Source organism: Scyliorhinus torazame, chromosome 7 (genome assembly GCF_047496885.1).
Source record: "Scyliorhinus torazame isolate Kashiwa2021f chromosome 7, sScyTor2.1, whole genome shotgun sequence".
Classification (NCBI taxonomy): Eukaryota; Metazoa; Chordata; class Chondrichthyes; order Carcharhiniformes; family Scyliorhinidae; genus Scyliorhinus; species Scyliorhinus torazame.
In genome coordinates this window covers 93,865,273-93,884,200 of record NC_092713.1, presented here as the reverse complement: position 1 = coordinate 93,884,200, position 18,928 = coordinate 93,865,273, and the positions used below count along the sequence as shown (strand labels likewise).

General features: G+C 41.8%; 1 protein-coding gene across 2 annotated transcripts in view; it reads right to left on the bottom strand.

Moving 5' to 3' along the window:
- Positions 1-1,818: 1,818 nt before the first annotated feature.
- Positions 1,819-18,928, bottom strand: part of LOC140426383 (guanine nucleotide-binding protein G(I)/G(S)/G(O) subunit gamma-12) — a 165,206-nt gene continuing 148,096 nt past the window's right edge. For both annotated transcript variants that reach the window (XM_072511076.1, XM_072511077.1), the window contains 3 exons: positions 18,610-18,664; positions 18,395-18,502; positions 1,819-11,142 (listed from right to left, as the gene is read on the bottom strand). In XM_072511076.1, coding sequence (XP_072367177.1) covers positions 11,017-11,142; positions 18,395-18,475 — 207 coding nt within the window. In that variant the 5' untranslated portion in view covers positions 18,476-18,502; positions 18,610-18,664 and the 3' untranslated portion in view covers positions 1,819-11,016. The remainder of the gene's footprint in view (positions 11,143-18,394; positions 18,503-18,609; positions 18,665-18,928) is intronic.

Sequence of the window (18,928 nt, the reverse complement as noted above, 5' to 3'; positions counted from 1 at the left end):
GTTGTGAAACACTCATTAGTGAGTTTTAAGCCTTATTTTTAAAAAAACCCTGCTGATGAGTTTACTTGCATGGATTCTGATTCAGTTTGGCGAATATAATAACTTTCATTTTTATAGTAAATAAAACATCTTGGCACTTTGCAAGACACATATAAGGAAAAGAGAAAATGAAATAGTTACTTGGGCACTGAAAGCATGGTTGAATAGAAGACATTTTAGGAGGTTTGCTGAGAAGGGGTGGGGTTAAGGTGCGTGTTTTTGTGGAAGAATACACCGGTTGGAGTTTATTCAGCCTGGTGAGGTCACTTTGAAGAAATCAAGAGGTAGATTTTTGTTTTCACTAACTTTTCACTTGTTCTAGAACCCTCAATTTTCATTCTCCTATTATCAATTGAATCAACAGCATTTGGTATTTTTTTTGGAGGGTAGATAATCTGCTCCACCAGATAAAGATAAAAATTTACCCGTGTCTTGAGATGGTTACATAATGACTTAGGTTCAAAAGTGGGCAAAGTTTCAGTGGTGAAAGAATGTAGTCTTGGGTCCCAGATTTGCATATTGCCAAATTGAGAAGGTCAAGTAATTGAAACTCAAAAAGAAAATCTATTCTCAGCCTTCTCTAAAATCTATCTCTCTAAAAAATGTGTTCACACCTCTCTCGTTAATCTCTTCGGTAACTCCTAGTTAAACTGTTATGCAAACACACAACTTATTCTTGATAGTGGTTTATCCTTCACTTATCCAGAGCGCTGAAGCCAATTGTACTACTACTACTACCACCCTAATTAATTCAGCACATGTATAGAACTATGGACTTTTCTGGTCTGTATGTGTCGGATCTATACCTGACAAAATCACTCGGCCAATAAGTGTAAAAACAAGGGAGAACTCCCAGGTCCAGACAAAGTAGATGGGAAGAAACTGTTCCCAATGGCAGAAGGATCGAGAAGCAGCTAGCATTGATTTAATGTGATTGGCAAGAGAAGCAATGACAACATAAGGGGACTTAAAACATTTTTTTTTTTTTTTTTTTTTTTTTTTTTATTAAAAATTTTTTTTAGAATACCCAATTCACCTTTTTACAATTAGGGGGCAATTTAGCGTGGCCAATCCACCTACCCTGCACATCTTTGAGTTGTTGGGGCAAAACCCACGCAAACTCGCAGGGAATGTGCAAACTCCACACGGACAGTGATCCAGAGCCAGGATCGAACCTGGGACCTCAACGCCATGAGGCCGCAGTGCTAACCTACTGCGTCACCTTGCTGCCCGGGAAAAAAAATTCTGATGTAGAGGGATTAGGATCTCAAATGCTCTACCTGAGAGTGTGGTGGAGGCAGATTAACCAAGGCCTTCAAAAGAGAATTGGATAATTATCTGAAGAGAAAGGATTGCAGAGCTACGGGCAAAAGGCTGGGAACCAGCACTAGGTGAACAGACATCTTGGGCTGAATGTCCTCTTTCTGCTCTGCAATCGTTCTATGATTCTATATTCATAATATAGTGTAAGTATAAGTGGACTTACACTTTCTATACCTATTGACATTAGATAATCTGTTTCCACCAATTTCAGTCGTATGTAGTTGACTGCATCTCAAAACAGAACCTACTCAGACCTTATGTTATCTATACCCATTTTTCCAAGGAACAGTACAGAGTATTGCTTATATAGGTGCATAGCATACTGGCCAACCCTATCGGAAGCGGGAGGTCAGAGAAAGCTTGCGAGGCAAGTTTATTTTCACTTTAGGGAATCAATAGGACTGCTACAAGTATGAAAACATTTAATCGGTGCTTAAGAAAATCAAGAAACAGAAATTATAAAATGCAATGAGTTTATTACTAAAATGAAGCGAGTAACTGGATTCACAATACTTACATTCACAGCACTGAACAATTTCAACATTTTCTTTTTCACAAAGTGTAATTGGTGAAATAAAGACAAAAATATTCAAAATTATTTGTTGTCTAATAATTTGTGTTGGCAAATAGTATTAATAGAAAAATCATTACAAGTTGTAGTACTGATTTTTTTCTTCTAAAAGGTAAGTAGCAACATGTCTGTGTAAAGCGGAATTTTTTTTTTGGCAAGGATTAAATCAAAGGAAGAAAATACATACAAAGTAGAAATACAACATTCACAGATTAAATGAATATACAATAATGACTCAGGCTTTCTAGTTCATACTATAATGATACAGAGCCAGTGCTCAGAAAAAAACAAAACTTTTTTTCTTACTACTTACTATCTTGTGATATTTAGTCTAAACATGAAATGGTGAATTTGGATGTTAATCCTGAGGCATAAAATAAGCATTACCACTGTGCAGCATGGTGTGTCATGGCTATAGGGGCCGAGTAGCAAGCAGTCCTGGTGTATAAATGTAATCAGACTCGGTTATACATTTTGTGTACAGTTGATCTGAAATATTGTGGGACATCAAAGGGGAGAGATTTCAGTATTGAGAAATAAAGTATTCTATTTTATTGGCTGTGCTCCAGTCAAGTACACTCAAGGTGGGAATGGCAAAAACAGTGTCCCAATATATCTTTACCACTATATTTACCAATCTGAACTTCTATATCCATTTTTACAATCTTAAAATATGTTTGGCAACTTAGCATTGAACTGCAGATTCATGTCAACTTTGAACCAGACAGAAATTTCACCCAATCCTTAAATCTGCAGCAGAGACATTATCTCAGCCTGTGCTAGATTCAAACCTACATCCCAGAAGTGAAAGGACATATGTTAGCATTGACTAATTTTTTTGATCCAATTTCTAACAATTCTCTTTGCTGGTTTATTGACCACAGAAGAATGAAGTTTGAGTCTCTTAACACAGTAGAATTTAGACTCTATTATGGCACAGGTAACATTACTAATTTGACAATTCAGCTTTTCAAACAACATGAACATAAATAAGGCTGTGAAATAAGTACAGACTTGGTGTACAAAGTCTTAATACTTCATATTTATTTTTCTTCATAGGAAGGCATTTAAAGTTTGACTTATCACTGCACATGATTAAACGTGAAACAATTATTCCGTTTAAAATGCAATTCAGCAAACACTTTTTCCCTCATTTAAAAATCATAGATTACAGATCTGGTCAATACAGTTCATAAGAGGGGCGGCATGGTGGCACAATGGTTAGCACTGCTGCCTCACGGCACTGAGGACCCTGGTTCGATCCCAGTCCCGGGTGACTGTCCGTGTGGAGTTTGCACATTCTCCCCTTTGCCTAGTATGGATTGGCCACACCAAATTGCCCCTTAATTGGAAAAATAAATTGGGCACTCTTAAATTTATTTTTTAAAAATACGGTTCATAAGAACACAAGTCTATTCACATTGTCAGCATAGCTGATATTGGTGAATTAGGCGGATAGGCTGTCAAAGTGGAAATCATTAATTAGAAGCAACTTATCTATTAAGAACGTGAATCTGCATTCATGAGAAAATGTATTGGGTGCACTAGGATAATTAAACATTTTAAATTTGAGTGTGACATTAAACTGTTGTAATCCAGAAGCAAAAACTGAACTTTAGAATAATTCAAATGAGGAAAGCGAAACTGGATAATAAACAAATTGTCAAAGAATTTTTAAGTTTAAACTTTTCAATTTAATAAATATCTTTTCCAAAGAATTCAGCTAGCCTTTTAAAAAGGAACAAAAAATTTAGGCTGGATTCTCCACCCTGCCACATTTCTGCCCCAACCCACCTGCGGGATTCTCCGTTACGCCGGCCGGTTAATGGGGTTTCCCATTGTGGGGCAGCCCCACGCCGTCGGGAAACCCCCAGGTGCCAGTAAAACAGAGAAACCCGCCCATTTTGTTTTTGAATCTCCAAGTTTAAAACTTGTTGCAATGGAGTTTAAAAGTATTTCAGATGTAATCGTTGCCTCAGCTTGGGAGCGGCAAGTGAATGTTGCGTGGCTGATCTGCACAGAGGTGTTGTGTTGCTAGGACTTTCTCGTGGGTCTGAACTTCACATCGCTCTAATTATATTGTTTAGAAACCATAGGGGTATACAATGTGATGATGAGGTGGAATGGCCATCTTTACTACGAAAGGAATAAACATAGTAGGGACAGATAATTACAAGTGCGAGAAATAAAGGGGAAACAGTCTGCTTTAAACTGGGATTTGCCAGAAATGCCAAAGTGCTTCTTGTGTTAGACACTGAATCAAGAAATGGAACAACAGCTTTGGAATCAACTCAGTAGGGTGGTGAAGTTCAGAGATTTTAGTTATCAAATTCCTAAAGTAGATAAACAAGGAGCAAGCGCAAGAGATGGGAGAGCTCATTCAAATAGCTTCTTAATTCAGCATACAAGGGCAACTAATCGACTATAATTGCTCCTCCAGGTTGGGGGAACACTTTGCTGATTTGAACTACTTTACATACTATTTGAAGTATCAGACTGTAAAAGGATTTAAGGTAGCATGCAGTTTCTGCATTTTCCATTGGCTCAGTTTATAGAATTGAATAAACTTGAGGGAACTTGATTATTTTAACATGCAGAGGAAATGTAATATTTTCCAGAAAGCCTTTAAAGGATGTGAAGCCTTTTATATCCCTCTGAAGAGGTTTATGATGAGAGAAAGCCACAATAGCTTTGTGGGGGCTTGGGTAACCTACGTCCAAGGTAACCTGCATCCAAGGAAGTTACCAAGGCTTACAAAATAAATGAAAACCTGTTGGAAAAGAAGTGTTAAGAAAAATAAATATTAAGGCTAAAATGGATTTGGAAAAAATACTTGAATGTAGTAAAAATGAGAAGGCACTTTTTGTTTGCTACCAGTCAGAAGTCCATAAGAGAACAAATATAAAAATGGAGGGAGACATGAGCAGAATAATGAATGATTACAAGAGCATGCAAGATGATTTGAACAAATAATTAGCATCTGCTTTTCACCAAGTGTTGAGCTGGCGCATTCAATTTTATTTCCAATTAATGGGCAATTTAGCGTGGCCAATCCATCTACCCTGCACATCTTTGGGTTGTGGAAGTGAGATCCATTACCATCAGGAGACAACCTCCATAACAAAAAGGAAAAAAAAAGCCAACAAGAGAATGGGAGCCAAATGCCCCTCACATATTTTGAACCCACCCATGAAGAGCGGCACCCTCCATCCACCTCCCGGCAATGGCTCCACTAATTTCTGGCATGATTAAAGAGAGTATATAAATAAGAAAAGACAACGGATATTTAGCACACAGCACAGTTATCACAAATAATAAAGGTTTGAACCCGGGTCCTCGGCGCCATGAGCCCACAGTGCTAACCACTGCATAGCCATGCTGCCTACTGGTGCCTTCAATTGGAAATAAAAGTAAAAAACTCCAATTGGTTGCTTTATCATTAAAATGGTGCAGACTAATTGAAGGCTCTCAAGGAAATGGCTGAAGTGGTTGGTGAGTCATAATAAATATTTCCAATAAGTCACTGAATTTGGCTTCTGGTCTATTACACACTTGTGTTGCAGGAGGGCTCCTGCAATCCAACTTTAAAGTGAAAATAAAATCCACAAATATCGAGGCACAGAGGTGCTGGAGATCTATCACCAGAGCCTCCATCAGCAACTTTCCAACCAAAACTTTAGATAAATAAGGAAATACTTGCCCTAGTCAATAGTGCTCCCAGTAGCCATGCATTAGAAGAGCTAAACTAAGATCTACACAGCTAAAGATGTGGAGCAGAAATTACAAGGAAATCTCACTCGAGATGAGAATATTGATCTACTGTCCACAGATAAAGCCGTCCGCCAGTTACAGCACTCGAAGGGGATAATGTACAAATGTGGAGAGAAGGCCAGTCTTCACTTGGCTTGCCTGTTGAGGCAGCAAGCGGCCTCCCGAGAGATTATTCAGGTTTGAAACTCTGGTGGTGAGTTGGTGTCCACGCCAGATAAAGTCAATGGGGTGGTGGAAGCGGTCTATAAAAATCTTTACAGGTTGGAGTCACCTGCTGAAGAGTCGGATATGGTGGAGTTTTGGAATGTCCCAAGGTGGAGGACGAAGATCGGGAAGGGTCGGAAGATCCTTTCTGTGCGGAGGAGGTCCTGACAGCTATTGGGCAAATGCAGACTGGCAAGGCTCTGGGGCCTGATGGGTTACCGGTGGAATTTTATGTAATGTTTGCAGGGCGGTTGGTACCGTAATTGGTGGAGATATTTGGAGACTATGTAGCACGGGATTCCCTGCTCGAGATATTGACGCAAGTGGCAATTTTGCTTCTCTTAAAAATGGATAAGGACCTGGTGGAGAGTGAAGTTGTATCACCCGATTTCCCTATTAAATCTGAATGTTAAGATATTGGCTAAGGTATTAGCACGAAGGTTGGAGCAGTGTCTCCTTCAGGTTATCGGGAAGGATCAGATGGGTTTCATTAAGGGTCGGCAATTGTCGTCCAACGTGCGGCGGTTGTTAAATGTTGTGTTGTCCCCAGAGGGAACAGAGCAGGAGGTCATTGTTGCACTGGATGCCCAGAAGGCTTTTGATAGGGTAGAATGGAGGTATTTGTTTGCGGTAGTGGAAAACTTTGAGACAGGGCCTAAATTTGTGTCGTGTGTATGATTGCTGTATAAAGCACCAAAGGCCAGTGACTGCACAAACAACATGATCTTGGGGTATTTTCAGTTGAACAGGGGAATGAGACAGGGCTGCTCTTTGTCTGCCCCTCTTGGTTATGTGGCCGATAGAACCTTCAGGCATTGCCCAGAGGGCTTCAGATAGGTGAAGCTGATTCCGGTTACTCCCCAGGAAGGAGAGTTAATCTGGGTGGTGTTGCCGTTCCGCTTGGCGGGTTCGCATTTCTTTAAATTTTTTTTAAAAAGAGTACCCAATTATTATTTTTTTTCCAATTAAGGGTCAATTTAGCGTGGTCAATCCCCCTAACCTGCACATCTTTGGGTTGTGGGGGTGAAACCCACGCAGACTTGGGGAGAATGTGCAAACTCCACACAGACAGTGACCCAGGGCCGGGATTCGAACCCGGGTCCTCAGCGCCGCAGTCCCAGTGCTATCCACTGTGCCACATACCGCCCTTGCAGGTTCTCATTTCTGGTATCTAGGGGTTCAGGTGGCTTGGGATTGGGCCCGGCTCCGTCAGTTTAAGTATACGAGCTTGATGGGAAGGATTAGGACCGATTTGCAGAGGTGGGATAGTCTCCCCCTGTCCTTGATGGGCAGGTTTCAGTCGGTCAAGATGAATATTTTACCAAGATTTCTGTTCCTATTCCAGTGTTTCAAGTTTTTCTTCAGAAGTCTTTTTATAAGGGAGGCGAGAAATTAATTTTGTCCTTTATTTGGGTGGGCAAAGTGGCAAGGATTTGAAGGACAGTCCTTCAGAGGGACAGACAGACAGGGGCTTGGCGTTGTCGAGCCGGATATATTATTACTGGGCAGCGAATGCAGAGGTGGTGTTGAAGTGATGTGGGGATCCCGAAGTTACCTGGGTCAGGATGGAGTCGAAATCATGTAGGGCGTCTGGGTTGAGGGAACTAGCATGGTCTCACTCCCATTCTCACTGGTGAAATATTCAGCAAATCCAGCGGTTGTCTCCACCCTGAAGGTATGGAGACATTTAAATTGGGGCGCTATCGAAGCTGGTTCCGATCTGTGCAACTTATATGTTTGAACCTATTTGGTTGGATGCCATATTCGGGGTGTGAGAAGAGAAGGGGGAGGAAGGAATGGGGGATCTGTTCTTGGGTTTGGAGGAGATGGAGAAATTTGGGCTCTCGCGGTCTGCTCGTTCAGATGCCTGCAAGTTCACAACTTCTGCAAAATGGATCTTTCTAACATTCCCTGTGGCACCGCCAACCTCATTGATGGATAGGGTTCAGAGGAGGGGTATGCCTCAGTTTTCTATGGGAGGATTATGTCCGAAGATGCAGCATCGTTGGAGGTTGCTAAGGCCAAGTGGAGGGAGGAGTTGAGGTTTGTGTTGGAGGATGGGGTGTGGAGTGAGGTCCCGCAGAGTGTGAACGCCACGTTCTCTGTGCGAAGCTTGGCTTAATACAGCTTAAAGTAGTGCATAGGGCTCACTGACTAGGTCCAGGATGAATAGGTTTTTGCAGGAGTGGAGGACAAGTGCGAGTGTTCTAGAAGGGGTCTGGCCAACCATGTGCACATGCTCTGGTCACATTCTAAGCTCTTGGGGTTTCTGTGTCTCTTTCGTTGACACCATGTCAGCAATTATGAAAATTGAACTGGAGCTCTGTCATTTAGTGGCCATATTTGGGGCGGAGCTGCAGACAGTTGTGGGGGCCAATGTCCTAGCCTTCGCCTCTCCGATTTCTTGGAGGCGAGTGCTGATGGGATGGAGGTCAGCTTCTCCACCCGGTGCCTCAGTGTGCTGGGAGATCTAATGCAATTCCTGTACCTTGGGAAAGTCAAGTACACCGTGAGAGGAGCAATTGAGGGGTTCTACCGAAGATTATTATGTATTTCAAAGAGCTAGTCGTCATCAGTTACGGGTGGCGGGGGAAGGGGTCTAGTGGGGTTGTTTTTTTTCAGTGGGGTGGGGGGGGTCGTTTTGGTGTGGTGTATAAAATGGAAAACGTTTAAATTGAAATATTCTTAAAAGATGAGAATAAACTCCAATATGCGCAAATCACCAGACTTCAACAACCATGTTTAGTTGTAGAATTGTATGGAACAGATTGTTTAATATCTCACATGCAAATGAAAGAGGCAATTTTTATGGATGAAAATAAGCTTAATAGATGAATTAAAAATCACAGTTCCAGTTGTAAAATTCTGGTCACATGGTGACATGTTCAAAGTGCCACTTTTTGCTACCAGGTGCACCTGCTGTTAAAATGTACTGTTCTTTCAGGTGATGGCAGATTCTCAGACTTGGGATAAAATGCATCTGTAACTCTGTGAAGGGCTACTGAAAACCAATTTAATAGCATAACTACTGGGATCTGGCTCCTGGAATTCAAAAATAAAGAATTCTTGAAAGTGTTTTGTTATAATAATTAAAGCTATTCTAAATTGATCAAAGGCAATATAATAGAATTCAACTGGTAAATATGAGTTTTGTATTGAAGTTTTTACTTTGGCAATTTAAAAAAAAGTATTTTATCTTTGTGTTGATCTAAGGCAATACTATGGTTAATACTGCAGATACAAAATTCTTTGAACACCATTAAAAATTAAAATCACGCCGCCAATTTTCAAAATTTAGATATTAAAAAATGAAAAGAATATGGACAGATTGGTGCATAGAACATAGATCCAAATTTATCAAATATAAAAGCAAGGACTAATGGATTTGAAGATAGTCTTCTTCACAAAACTTAATCCAGTTAAACAAGGCATCATTCTTATTGATCTAAAACTGCATGCCAGTGAATTTAATAATTATTGATGGTTTTAATATCATTCACTTTTAGCCATTTACAACCTGTTGGTTGTATTTGGAGGACAGGCTACTTAAACAATATTTTCTCCTCACTTTTATTTTCCTCTGTTTCACCTTTCTTTCACTGACACAAAGAGGTCTAACTGGCATTTCCATGCACAGGAAATCTTCAAACTTGCGCATTTGCAGCTGAGTTATTAAACAGAGGGACTGACAACATAGGCCCTGTGTACACTGTGGTTGGAAAGCCCACGTCTTTTGAAACTGTTGGTTAGGAAAATTTCAATAAATGGTTGTGCAGATAAATCTAAAATAATTCCCAATGGGTGCTATGGAAGGAAATTAAAAGGTGATGTATATTGAAACATTAATTATGGAGAGATAAGGTGTGAGAGTTAAGAGAGGTGAATTAAACCATTGTCAAAATTGGTGTTTTAATGAGGCTTTTAAAAGATTATGACATGAGAGAAGGCAGGGTTTAAGAGTCTGACTGAGACAGGTAAAGGTTCTGCCACCAATGCAGAGGTATGAGACAAGAAATTCAGAGCCAAAAGCGTCAGAGGATGCTGGGGGAAATCACAAAAGCTTTGTTAGGTGCAAAGATAAGGTGGGCAAAAGGATGGAGTCAGAATGATGGGATGGTCTCTTGTTTCTAATGGCAGATGTTGATGTAGAGCAACTATAATTTGACCTTCAGGTGCTTAACCTGTTGCGTCAGGAGTAATGGAGTGTATCACTCTGATAGCTATTTTGTATTCATAATTGGGGATTGATTTGTTCTAAAATCCATGGTCTGTTGCAGGGGACCACAGTCACACACTGGAGAGTTTTTGCTTCTCCACGTCTACATCAAGTAGTTGCATCTGCCCTGGTTTGTGTGGATGCGGTTTAAGGTTACCCACAAACTTGGCAGATGATCTTCTATGTTGAGCCTTTCATGAAGCATTTGTTTGCAACATAGTCATCAGGACCAAAGTCACATTGTTGAAGGTTAAGTGCGCAGAATAATGTGCAACTTCAAGTTGTGTGGTGGGGCACGAATGGGGAGACATTAACTTTCCTCAATTCCCTGGACTTCCTGAACAGATAGGAGATGTTGGTGAATGAATAGGGAATGACAAACATCATCATATGCAGACAGGACATTGGGGTCAACTCAAGGGTTGCAGTGGTATACTGCATTGTAGTATTTGGTTGGATTACAATACAAATGTTTCCACAGGTTTCTGCACAAGAGTGAATTGGAAAAGATCTGTTTCAAGGTTAATGGAGATCATCGGCCTCATGGTTAAGTATATATCACACATACATTTGCAAGTTTAAAAATCGCACTCTTTTGTTTTAACATAGGAAACTATGGCAAATATAAAGGCATATTCTAAGTGTTATTTATTACATTCTGGCTTCATTTTTCTTTTCTGGCACAAATAAACTTTTAAAAAAAACATCTTTTTGGTGTGAATTCATAAGCTGTTCCCGACTCTAATTTAATTCGATTTTTGGAGGAAAAGGGGGAAATGTAAAAATCCAACATGAAGAAGAAAAATGAAACTGTTTCATCTGAATACCAGAGGGCATTAAAATGGCATCATTAAGATCTGCTTAAAAAGAAAAGCACAAAGGTAATCTTTAACTATAATATAATGCAAGGCTTCTTATCCTTAAAGGGGTTTTCTGAGGTTGGGATGCCCATGAGCAGAGGGTCACTTTTGGCATGTTCCTCACAGTAACGGACAAGATCTGCTGAAGCCTTTGAAACCTGCAACAAAAAAAAAGCAGAATTGTTTACATTTGAGGATTTTCACCAGGCAATAGGATGTAACTGTTACTGGATGGCATAAAAACATGACAATACTGTCTTTTTAGAAATAACATTTAGTGTACATAAACAAAAGGAGTTAGTGGACAGAAAATGTTAGAAATGCACAGTGTGTTGGTCTGCATTTGCAAGGTTATCAGTTTGGATGAGACTCTTAGCCCTGATGGAGGGTCTCACCCAAAACGTTAACTTGTTCTTTTTAAATACCAAACCATGGCTGTTTATTCTTTTAGTAACAGATTTTTATGTTTGTATTTCCTCCCAAATTCGTTATTTTAAAATATATACATACTACTGACTAAAAATGCAGTGGTCTTGGAATTTCATAGACACCACACTTGCAAGTTAGTGTTGTGAATGTAATGTCAAGCGATTAATTAAAACAACGGGGTATGATTAATTACATAGCATCCATGCCATAAAAGCTAACAGCCGGCGGCATGGTGGCGCACTGGTTAGCCTTGCTGCCTCACGGCGCTGAGGATCGGGTTCGATCTCGGTCCCGGGTCACTATCCATATGGGGTTTGCACATTTTCCCTGTGTCTGCATGGGTTTCACCCCTACAAGCCAAAGATGTGGAGGGTAAGTGGATTGGCCTCGCTAAATTGCCCCTTAATTGGGTGCTCTAAATTTATTTTAAAAAGCCAACAGCTAATTTATCTTTTCAGTTTTATGTATTTTTAAAGAACCAATAAACTTAAAACAATTTGTCATCACAAATCATTGAGCAGAAATTCAAAAATAATCAGAAGTCAATGAAAGTTAAGAACATGACCCTGAAAACAAGAGTTAAACTTAGTCCTCAAAGGAATATAACGCCAAATGGAGAGATCATGGAATGCAGGCATGGCAGTCTGTACTATCGGCGTGACATCGACTGCCTAAATTTCTCTGCTCCTCTCACTCACTCTACTGCGTCATCTTCTGAACTTGCTGCACTCTGCTCTCTCAGGTCCAACCCTGACTTTGTTATATAAACCCGCCAAGAAGGTTGGGGCTGTTGTTGTCTAATTTACTGACCTCTACCTCGCAGGGACTGAACTTCAGACACTTCCTCCTATCTCCCCATGGACCATGACCCCACCACTGAGCATCAAGCCATTGCTTCCAGTGCTGTCACTGATCTCATCTCCTTTGGAGATTTTCCCTCCGCAGCTTCCAACCTCAATCATCCAACCTCAGATAACCTGCTTCTACCTCCTTCCCAAAATCCACAAACAGGACTGCCCCAGTAGGGTTGTCATGTCAGCCAGTACCAGCTCCATCAAACTCATTTCTTCCTATCTTGACTCCATACTCTCTCCTCTTGTCCAGTCCCTTCCTACCTACATTTGTGATTCCTCCGATGCCTACATCATAGCAACAATTTCCAGTTCCCCAGTGTCAACCGCCTCCCCTTTACCATGGATGCCCAATCCCTCTTTAACTCCATCCCCCACCAGGATAATCTGAGGGCTCTCCACTTCTTCCTCGAACAGGCATGAACAATCCCGATCCACCACTACGCTCCTCACTGAACAATTTCTCTTTTAACATGTATCATTGGTCCAAACCAAAGCTTCTGCTACGGGTACCCACATGGAGCCCAGTTTTGCCCCTCTCTTTATGAGTATGTGGAACATTCCTCGTTTCAGTCCTACACTGGCCCCATCCCACAACTCTGGTGCATAGTCGGCTGTTTTGGTGTCGCTTCATGTTCCCATCTGGCCCTAGAAAAATGTATTAATTTGCTTCCAATTTCCACCCCTCTATCACCTTCACATGGTCCATTTCCAACACCTCCTTTCCTTCCTTGACCTTTCTATTTCAATTTCTGGGGATGGACTATCCACTGGTATTCATTACAAACCCATTGACTCCCACAGCTACCTTGACTACAGCTCTTCACACCCCACATCCTGCAAGGACTCCACCTCATTCTCCCAATTCCTTCGTCTCTGTTGCATCTATTCTGACGATGCCACTTCGCAAAACGCTGCTGCTGACATGTCTTCATTCTTCCTTATTCGTGGTTTCCCACCCACTGTGATCAACAGGGCTCTCAACTGTATCCGACCCATCTCCCCCACCTCTGCTCTCACCCCTTCCTGCCCTCCCCAAACCAGGATAGGGTCCCCACTTTTCATCCCACCAACCTCCACGTTCAAAGAATTATCCTTGGCCAGTTCCGTCAACTCTGCATGATACCACCACAAATCACATCTTCTCCTCACTCTTCCCGTCAGCATTTCACAGGGACCATTCCCTCTTGGGTACCTCCACTCCTCTGGGTCCCCCAACATCTTACCCTCTTCCCATGGCACCTTCCCATGCAATCGCAGAAGGTGTAACACATGTCCTCCCTGCTCACCATCCCATGGCACAAACACTCTGGTCAACTGAGGCAGTGCTTCATGTGCACCTCCTTCAATCTAGTCTGTTGCATTTGCTGCTCCCATTGCGGTCTACTCTACAATGGAGACTAAACGCAATCTGGGTGGCCACTTTGCCGAACATCTTCGGTCAGTCCACAAGCAGGACCCAGACCTTCCAGTTGCTTGCCATTTCAACTCACCGTTCTGTTTTCACGTCCACATATCCGTCCTTGGCATGCTGCAATATTCCAGTGAAGCCTAGTGCAAACTGGAGGAACAGCACCTCATCTTCCGATTAGGCATGTTACAGCCTTTTGGACTTAACATGGAGTTCAACAACTTCAGACTGTGAACTTTCCCCTTCACCTCATTTTTATTTCATTTTTTATTAGAAATTTAGAGTACCCAATTATTTATTTCCAATTAAGGGACAATTTAGCATGGCCAATCCATCTAATCTGCACATCTTTGGGTTGTGGGGGTGAAACGCACGCAGTCATGGGAGAATGTACAAACTCCACACAGAGAGTGACCCAGGGCCTGGATTCGAACCCGGGTCCTCAGTGCCAACCACTGCGCCACATGCCGCCCCCCCCCCCCCGCATTTTTATTTCTATCAATTTATTTTCATTTCTTCCATTGATCGGTTTTCCCCGCACCATTGTCTCTCTCTCTTCTCTCTCCCTCTCCTCCCTTCCCCCCCCCCCCCTCACTTGGGCCATCTGTTCCCTGTTCCAAGTTGTCCGTTGACACACTGCTCACCTGTTCTGCCATTAACACATTCTGACCTCTTAATGAGCCACTACCAGCAAACGTTTTAAGACTTAATCACCTCTATTTACATTCCTTTTATCTTTCTGGGTCCATGACATCTTCAATCTCCATCTATCGCTGGCCCTCTGTCCAGCCCCATCGTTCCACACAACAGTATAAATCTGACCTTATTTCCAGTTCTCTCCAGCTTTGACAAAAAGAGTCACCCAGACTTGAAATGTTAACTCCCTTTTATCTCTACAGATGCTGTCAGACCTGCTGCGATTGTCTAGTATTTTCTGTTTTTGTTTAAAATTCTCATCCCTGATTTCAAATCCTTCAATGGCCTGGCCTCTTTAAATCTCTGAAATCTATTCCAGCTCTATAATCCTCCAAGACCTCTGCTCTCCTCTACATTCCTACCTCTTGAGCATCCAGACTTTAATTGCTCCTTCATTGAACAACATTCAGGTTTGGGCTGATAAAATAACCTTTGCACCAAACAAGTGGCAGACAATGATCATGTCAGGGGAAAAATTAGCCACTTCCCTTTGGCCATTCAAAGAACAAAGAAAAGTACAGCACAGGAACAGGCCCTTCAGCCCTCCAAGCCGGTGCCGACCATGCTGCCCATCTAAATTAAAGTCTTCTACAGTTCCTGGGTCCGTATCCCTCTATTCCCATCCTATTCATGTATTTGTCAAAATGCCCCTTAAATGTCACTATCGCCCTGCTTCCACCACCTCCTCCAGCAGCGAGTTCCAGGCACCCACTACCCTCTGTGTAAAAAAAACTTGCCTCGTACATCTCCTCTATACCTTGCCCCTCGCACCTTAAACCTATGCCCCCTAGTAATTGACCCCTCTACCCTGGGAAAAAGCCTCTGACTATCCACTCTGTCTATGCCCCTCATAATTTTGTAGACCTCGATCAGGTCGGCCCTCAATCTACGTCGTTCCAGTGAGAACAAACCAAGTTTATTCAACCGCTCCTCATAGCTAATGCCCTCCATACCCGCAACATCCTGGTAAATCTCTTCTGCACCCTCTCTAAAGCCTCTACATCCTTCTGGTAGTTTGGCGACCGGGATTGAACACTATACTCCAAGTGTGGCCTAACTAAGGTTCTATACAGCTGCAACATGACTTGCCAATTCTTATACTCAATGCCATTATCATCACCAAATCTCCCATCAACATCCTGGAGGTTATCAATTACTAGAAACCAAGAACTGGTCAGAGGTTAGGAATTTGCAGAGTGACTCATTACTCAACTCCACAAAATCTTTTCACCATCTACGCGGGACAAGTGTGATGGAGTAACAATCAGGAAAATCAACACCATCCAGGGCAAAGACAACCGCTTACTTTGTACCCCATCCGCTACCTTCAATATTTAACCCCTCCACCACCGGAACACCATGGCTACAGTGTGCATCATCTACAAGATGAACTGCAGGAACACGCCAAAAGTTGTTTAATAATATCTCCCAAACCCTTGACTTCTTCTGCCTAGAAGGCCAAGGACAACAGGTGTACGTAAACACCATCACCTGCAAATTTCCCTCCCGTTTTGGAGGGAATTGGCCAGTTGTGTATGCTGGGGTGTGCTGTGGGGGCACCTACACAGAACAGAAACACAGATCATAGAATCCCAAGAATGCAGAAGGCCATTTGGCCCATTGAGCCTGCATCAAACCTTCTAAAGAACACTCTACACATGTCCACTCATCTATGCACCTCGCCCTATCCCCGGAACCCCGTGACCTAACCTGCATATCCCTGAACACTAAGGGGCAATTTATCGTGGCCAATCCATCTAACCCGCACATCTTTGGACTGTGGGAGGAAACTGAAGCACCCGGAAGAAACCCATGCAGACACGGGGAGAACGTGCAACTGTATACAGACAGTGGCCGGAATTGAACCACGGTCCCTGGCGCTGAGGTAGCAGTGCTAAACACTATGCCAAGCCATCACATGGACTCCAGCTGTTCAAATGTCAGCTCACTAGCATCTTCTAAAGCAATAAATGCCAATGATGCTTTCAACACGTGAATTAATTTTTAAAAAATCACTAAGCAGAGTATGCAGCCAGTCCTCCCCCCCCCTCCCCCTCCCCCGCCCCTCGCCCCCGCCCCCCCCCCCCCCCCCATCACCACCAAGCAAACAACACATTGGTACTTCCACGCTGCTACTGAGTAAAACTCATAACGTAGTCCATCTCATAACAACGCCACCAATTTAAAATAATTAATTAATGAGATGTGGAAAAGACCAATTATAGCCCATCCCTGGCTGCCCAGAGGTGATAGTAATGGACCCTTTACTGAAACCACTAGTCTCGGTCGTGAAGGTGCTCCCATAACGCTGTACCTTCTTTCAGGGTTTTGACCCAGTGACAATGAAGGGACAGCCACACTTGTCCAAGTCTGGAAGATGAGAAGATGTTGGTTTAGCAGTTTAGCTTAGTTAAATTGGATTCAAAGTTTCAAACACTGGTTCAATCTGAGACAATTACCAGTGTACATATGGAAGCTGATCCCATATCTGTGGATAAGCCCATAAGATATAGAAGTAGGCTATTTGGCCCATCGATTCTGCTCCGCCATTCAATGAGATCATGGTCGATTTGATATAATTAAGATAGTCTCTCATTCTTCTAAACTCCAATGAGTACAGGCCCAACCTACTTAATTTCTCATATGATTTTACCTCATAAGATTTTACCTCCATACCATGGATCAACCTAATGAACCTTCTCTGGACTGCGCCAATGCCAGAATATCTTTCCTTAGATAAGGGGATAAAAACTGTTCACAGATGTTAGCAGTAAACTCAAACATATTACAAAACTACAGCAAAAATAGTTTGGGGACTCTTCAGTGCTCAAACTCTCGGCTATATAGAATTCAGGTAACATAGACCCCATTGTGCCTCATATTCATATGTAAATCTACAACATAATATTGGTGGTGTTAAAGCAGAAATTTGATTTGAGTTGCACCACTGGACGGAGTGGAGTTTTTTTGGGAGAGGATTGGAAGAGCAATGGTCAAGTTATATAGAGTTTCATGAGCAGATGGTGAAAACAGGCCAAAAAGGAGTACGAGAGCCCACACGGAGTGATCTTTCAGAGAGAAAGTAACAAAACCTATGTACACAAGAAATTGGCACTACGCCACTTGTATCCCATACTTACCAGCAAAAGCTACGAGGAATTATATCTGTAATTTTAATTGTCAATACAACAGTGTTACGTTACACATTTGGGGTCAGTGTCATAATGCTCAAAGTTAATTACTGTTGCCACTGTAGTATAATTCTCCTGACACGGTAAAGCCCTTCACAGTATTGTAAAAAGTCCACTCTTTAAGAGATGACCTCAAGCTGATTTTTACTATTTTCAATAGCCACAGGAAAGCTGAAGCTGGAAAAAGCAAATGCTTTTACTTAACAATGCCACCTGCATGGCTATCAGAATAAAGCAGAACAAACTGTAAACACTGGAACAAACCAGATTTGATTCATAGATTGTGTCGAGTTAGCTAATCGTGTCCAGTGCAGCAGCTAGTTTCAGTGCCTCGTGGTCTACGGGGAGCAAATCGGGCACAATCAGACTTAGCGGAGATGCTGTCCAAAACCAAAGAATTTGCTGATACTTGTCGTTTAATCTTGCCTATGAGGAATGGCCATTTGGACAGGTAATTGTGTTGTTGACACCAGAGAACTATTTCTTAGTTAAGTGCCAAGGCCATAAGGAGAGAGAGGGTGAAAAGTTTAAAACTTGATATTAAAAACAGGACTTTGGATAAATCGTGATGTTTATTGGTCCTTTAAGCTGAGTAGAAGGAAAGTAGCATGTCAATGAATAATTGCCCGGCCCGTTTATGAAATTTGCAAACCGACGATGCAAACTTTCAGCTGCAGTTGTGTTCAAACACCTGACTGACTTTCCATTGCAATGTAAACTTTCATTACTGTCAGTTTAATTTGTTTGAAAAATGACAAACCCTGCAGTGCACTTATTTCCATTTACAGCAGCAGAACAACACCCATACCATCACAAAATTCTAATTCCTTACCTTTATCCTTTCAATACTGGCCTCTACTTTAAGCTGTCGAACTGTCCTTTTTGCTTGTGCTACGCTGTTTGTGCTAGCCATTTTTGATGATATTCTAAAGGTCAAAACCTGGACCCAAAAAAAAGCATATGGCAGTGTATAAAGTGAGAAAGTAGATGAACAATGGAATTTATTTTAAAAACAGAATATATCGACATTATACCTGTAAAACATACCTAGTTTGGTTCTGAGAAGCAACTGATGTTTTTCAGAGATGTTGCAGTACAAATCCTGCAAAATATAAATAATTTCAACATCAGCACATGTGGAGGATGAAACTTAAACTAGCTCCATCCTTTACTGCTGTTCAGAGTGTTGATATACAACAATTCCTTACTAATTTCTATTTCAATTTCTAAGTCTTATGAACTTGCTGGATGATCACATTTATGAAAAAGGGGAATGAACTTCTTATCTCCACTCCAGTAAAGTGTCACAATAATGAATTTAACAAGCAGTACCTCAGTTTATTTGTGCAAAGCTGAATGTAAAGCA